Source organism: Hordeum vulgare, chromosome 2H (genome assembly GCF_904849725.1).
Source record: "Hordeum vulgare subsp. vulgare chromosome 2H, MorexV3_pseudomolecules_assembly, whole genome shotgun sequence".
Taxonomy (NCBI): domain Eukaryota; kingdom Viridiplantae; phylum Streptophyta; class Magnoliopsida; order Poales; family Poaceae; genus Hordeum; species Hordeum vulgare.
The window spans coordinates 6,310,163-6,315,643 of record NC_058519.1 but is presented as its reverse complement, the minus strand read 5'-3'; the positions used below and the strand labels follow the sequence as shown (position 1 = coordinate 6,315,643).

Genomic DNA, 5,481 nt, shown 5'->3' with positions numbered 1-5,481 from the left:
GTTGTGGGGCGACATATGGTCATGCCATCGTACATGGGCAGAGGCCCCTCCTAATCTTGCACTTGCTATACGTCTACAGGATATAGCAAGTAAGGCATCTATATCTGCCACGTGCGGAGTTAAACTTGTTTATTCGAACTTTCTGGGCCATTGTACATTATTTTGTTGATAAACACAACGTTTACACTGGACAACCTTTTGTTTTCTGCCTATATCCGTCACTGCCTACGTCTATGTGTGCCCTCTAGATGTTTCTTTTTCCGCAAGGAGGGCGTGCAGTCTGGAGCCTCGCAGTTAACTAGCCGTGTGTACAGCCTCTGCAGTTTCCTATCAAGTGGTACGTGCATATCTGAAAAGAGAGTGAGACGTCTGAAAGCGAGCATTTCAAGTGGGTACCTATCATGTGTTGCGCCTTGCTTGCGTGGTAGAGAACGCCGCCGGCTCAACACTCTTTAAGATGTAACTACGTGATATAGCCTACAAGAGGAAACATCTTTGCCTTGATGGCAATTGGCAAACAAGTGCTTAGACACTCTTAAGATGTTACAGCATGCTATAGCTTACAAGGAAACATCTTTGACTTGATGGCAATTGTCAAACAGGTACCAATGCAAGACGTTTATTTCCACTCAGCATGCTGGTAGACAGAGTTCTCTGTCAACTGTTTAAGATGCTGGCTAGGAAAGCGAAGCGCTAGTGGACACGACACTATCCATGATGCAACATGTTTTTGGAAAAGACTATACACTAGTAACACTGCTCCCTTTGCCTCCATAGGAGAACTCGTGAGATTTTCCTCTCCTTAGTCTAGTAGGAGTTCGGATTATCATCTAGCCCTCCTCGATGCTACCTTCTCCATGGGACGATCTTCCCAAATCGCGGTCCTCGACATCATCTGGTCTACATCAATAACTTCTTGTAAGAGCTAGTTTTTTTTTAATATATGATGTTGGACTTCTAAAAAAATCCCGCATGCATTTTGCGAGAAACTTTTATTGTTAAGTTAATCAATGGGACGTAAATTATATCCCGCAAAAATTATACCATTGAAATGTCATTTTAATAGGAATCCAATGATATATTCTTTACAAATTTCCGCATGGCCGGGGAGGGCATGGCAGCTGCGTGCCCCTACGAATTTCCACCTCAACATGGTCATGTCATGTTTGTATCATGCTGATGTCATCACATGTATACATATGAACTGCTTTACTTTAGCCGCTGATTTTTGCTTAAAAAACCGTCAGTATATGCTTTACACTCACATATGTACCGGTTATATTCGCCTTTTCATCTTGATGGTTAATATCCCATCATATGAATCGATGGGGTGGATTATGAACGAGTGGTGACTCGTTTGTGTTTTATTTTAGTAGTTTTGTCTTTTATTTTGGTATAAAAGATAATATGTACTAGACAGATTTGTACAACATGCATTTCTTCTTTGGGAAAGATATATCAGTCGTCTAACCTATGTAGCTGTACTACATGATATTTAAATGTGACAAAATAGCATATATGCATGGAAGTGTTCAAATAGCATATATGTCAATTGGATGAGTCATGCATGCACCGAAACAAACCTGCAGTTGAAAACAGTTTGTCCCACAATTTTCACTGGAAGGGCTAGCTCGCTTGCCTATAAATTGGCTGGCATTCTCGCTACTCTCAAACAACAACCAGCAATTGCTTACCCACCAAGCAAGCTTAGCTATGTTCTGCGGGACCATGGCGTGGCAATTCCTGCCAACTATGGCCACGGCAAGCAAATGCCTCTGGCAGACCTCGTCGCCGCGGACAACAGTGCGCTGCTCCTCCTCGTCGTGGTCGTCGCCGACTCCACCGGCTCGCCGGTCAGCGAACTACCCTCCCAGCTCCTGGGATTACGACTCCCTCCTGTGTTCGCTCGACGATGGCAGCCATGACACCCATGATCAGGTCATTATCGGCTCAAAATACAGCACACGTAGATCACAGTATATATCAGCTGATGATGAAAATACTTTTGGAGATTAGATAACACGTGCACGCTTGGACGGGTTACGAGCTCGGAGCTTCGAGAAGTTGAAGGCCGGAGTGAGGGAGCGGCTGATGGTGATCAGCGGAAGCGACGACCAACCTGCAAAGCTCAGGCTCGTCGACACACTGCAACGGCTCGGCATCGCCTACCACTTCCACGACGAGATCACCGACATCCTCACCACTATCCATAGTAGCTGTGATGAGGATGATGCTGATGACGTTGCTTCCGCGGCCTTGAGGTTCAGGTTGCTCAGGGACAGTGGCTTCCCAGTCTTCTTCCCAGCAGGTATTACCTACCTGAACAAATATGAAACATCAATACATCACCAAGTCATAAAATTGATCCAAACTCAGTTCACAACTTCATAATCAGCTGAATAGTACCAAATTCAAGTAATATAGACAGCATCCGGATGACACTATTCACAAGCAGATTTGACTTCTTTTTTTTTGTGTGTGTCAAATTTGGATCTTAAAATTGTTGAATGGCATATGTATGTTGTATGAATGTTGCTATTTTTCTCAAAAAAATAAAAAAATCAAGACTTTCTAAATGTTAAAGTACAGGTCTATTATATTAGTACACATCTCAAGATGCTTGCTACATACCCTGATAGATGTTGGACAGTGCTATTGGACTCATTCCATTTACTGAGCAGTCTGATTTCTGTTATGCAAGTAGTCTACATATATACTCAATAAATCAAGTATACACATGTGCAATATGGTTTGCTTGTACTTGCACTTCGGCGTGTTGTAATTGTTTTTTTTTTTTTTTTTGTACTTAACTGATATTATTTCATTGTATCAATATATGCAGAATCTCTGAAAAATCTCAACCACATACTAGAGGATGTGAAGGGACTACTCTCGGTTTACGAGGCTTCATACCTTGCATTTGGAGGCGAGGAAACATTAGATGAGGCAAAAGCATTTTCTATAGATGCTCTTAGAGAACTCTTGCCGTCCATGGATCACCAGGTACAACAAAGTGTAGTTCATGCTTTGGACCTTCCATTGCACCGGAGGTCTCCTAGACTAGAAGCAAGATGGTTCATAGATCACTATGCTAGTGACGTGACCAATTCCGACCCGTCACTCCTTGGATTCGCAACGATAGACTTTAACCATGTGCAAAGTGTGCATCAGCAAGAACTTGTGAGACTCGTGAGGTAATTAAGCTTGAAGGAACCTGCGATTAAATTAAACCTTGCTAATTACTCCCCATAGTAGATGGATTGTATGCATCCTATGATGCAGACTCTAGGAGCAATATCTACATTATATTGTCTAATAGAACTTCTTGCATATCATTGCATATATACTTACTTAAAGTTCTTTAAGATAGTAAAATTGGCTTAATTGTAGGTGGAGGAAGGATATTGCCCTTGGCGACAAATTGGGTTTTGCGAGGGATCGTCTTATGGAGTGCTACCATTACGCAAATGGAATAGTGTGGGAACCAAACCAAGGAGCATGTCGAGAATCTCTTGCTAGAGTCGTTTATCTATCAGTTCAGTTGGATGATGTTTATGATGTGTATGGAACTCTTGATGAACTCATCCTCTTCACTGATGCCATTAGGAGGTAAACTATATGTGGTTGTAAAAAAATTCGCAAATGAATGCGGCTCAAAGGAAAGATACAAAATTTAGCAAATTTAATCAATGAAATAATTTTCTTATCATCATTGAAATAATCTTCTTATCATAGAGTAGCATGCATATATAATACATGCATGTTTCTTTCACCTTGAATGGAACTCTGAAATTATCTAAATAATTCTCAAATAAATATTGTCAGGTGGGAAGAATGTGCCGATGAACGGCTCCCTGAATACATGAAAGCACTCTACACCATTATGTACAATACATCAGGTGAAGTGGCTGAAAATGTGTTAAAACAACATGGTTGTGATGTTCGCCATGTTCTTCAAAAAGTGGTATGTTTATATGTATACTTACCTTCACTTCCTAATAGGGTATAGATATTTTCACTAAAGAGCCGTAATAAATTATACATAATTTTGCAGTGGGGTGATTTGACCAAGTCATACCTAGTGGAGGCAAAATGGCACCATGAAAACCATAGACCAACACTTCAAGAGTACTTGGACAATGGATCAGTTTCGTCCACTGGGCCACTACTGCTTCAACATGTGTTTCCCCTACTTAGCACGGAGGAAAAACTCACCTCAGAATCTCTTGATAAAGTTGGAAGATACCCGAGATTAGTTCAGTATGCGTCATTAATAGTTCGGCTTTGCAATGACTCTGCAACACACTCCGTAAGGACTATCCATGAACCTTTTATGTAAGTTTAATCACTAAATTTGAATCGTTCTTTAAGGTCTCATGACATTTATCTCCACTTGTGTTGTCGGAAAATATGCATAACAGGCCGAGCTACAAAGAGGAGATGCACCATCTTCCATAGCTATCCACATGTCTGAGAATAACTCTGGTGAGAAAAAGTCCCGCAAGGCCATGGAGGACCTTATTGTGGATGCTTGGAAGTCAATTAACGTAGAAGCCTCCGAAAATTGTAAATTTTCTGGACATTTTGCCAAGACTTGCGTAAATTTGGCCCGAATTTCGCATTGTGTTTACCAAGGTGGGGATGGTTTTGGGGAACCAGATTATCAGAAGAAAAGGCAAATCAGAGAATTGTTCTTGGAGCCTATCAGCAGTGAGAAAGAATAAACACTGAAAACCCTAAAGAACATATTTGGCTTAATTACTTTGATTGTATAGTCGATAGGAATGCCTAATAATATGGTTGTAATCGTTGTAAGTTTCTTGGTGGTTCAAGAATATTTGGGCTGAATATAAAGTGTTAGGAGCCGAAAATTTTTCTAGTTCTTGTTGTCTTTTCATATATTCACTTGGAATAGGTTCTTGCAACAATCTCAGTTGCTCATCAACTTCACCTATAGATTTTGTAGTTCAACTTAGGGATTTCCATGGCTAACAACAATTGAAGAAACACATGATAGAAAGCAGAGGAAGTAGAGCTCACACTTAACTTTGTCCAGAATCAATGGATTTGTTGCAATAAGCATGTGGATGAGCTCTTCCTTTGCCATTCAAATAGTTGCCTCAATCAATTGACAAGATATTGTCAAAGATATCATGAGGATGATAAAAGGTCCGTCCAACCTGTTTTTATTTTACGACTACATGTTGGATTTAGGCTAACCCCATTTTAATTACAATCTAACTCCAATTATTTAGTAGGGTTTTTATTTTTATTTTATCCTATACGTTTGTATTTAGTTAGTTACTAGATTAGGAGGCTTGGTGATGGTGAGTATGTGCGACTATACATGTGCGTGTGCGTGTGCGTGCACGCGTGCACGCATGTGTGTGTCTGTGTGCGTGCACGTGCACATGTTTGTGTATGTTTTATAAGTACATATATGAACTCATATGTGTAGATGATGCATATGGCTTCCTTTAG

At 40.6% G+C, this 5,481-nt stretch overlaps 1 protein-coding gene across 1 annotated transcript; it reads left to right on the top strand.

Annotated features, from left to right (window-relative positions):
- Positions 1-1,680: 1,680 nt before the first annotated feature.
- LOC123429097 (alpha-terpineol synthase, chloroplastic-like) lies at positions 1,681-4,862 on the top strand. Its single transcript, XM_045113163.1, has 7 exons — positions 1,681-1,938; positions 2,017-2,308; positions 2,843-3,194; positions 3,391-3,609; positions 3,826-3,964; positions 4,055-4,309; positions 4,422-4,862. The coding sequence occupies exons 1-7, from the start codon at positions 1,714-1,716 to the stop codon at positions 4,722-4,724; spliced, it is 1,785 nt and encodes a 594-aa protein (XP_044969098.1). The 5' UTR covers positions 1,681-1,713; the 3' UTR covers positions 4,725-4,862.
- Positions 4,863-5,481: the final 619 nt, after the last annotated feature.

Coding starts and splice junctions, on each gene's coding strand:
- LOC123429097 (XM_045113163.1), top strand. CDS start 1,714: ATGTTCTGCGGGACCATGGCGTGGCAATTCCTGCCAACTATGGCCACG. Junction 1,939..2,016: donor GCCATGACACCCATGATCAG/GTCATTATCGGC, acceptor TTTGGAGATTAG/ATAACACGTGCACGCTTGGA. Junction 3,195..3,390: donor GAACTTGTGAGACTCGTGAG/GTAATTAAGCTT, acceptor GCTTAATTGTAG/GTGGAGGAAGGATATTGCCC.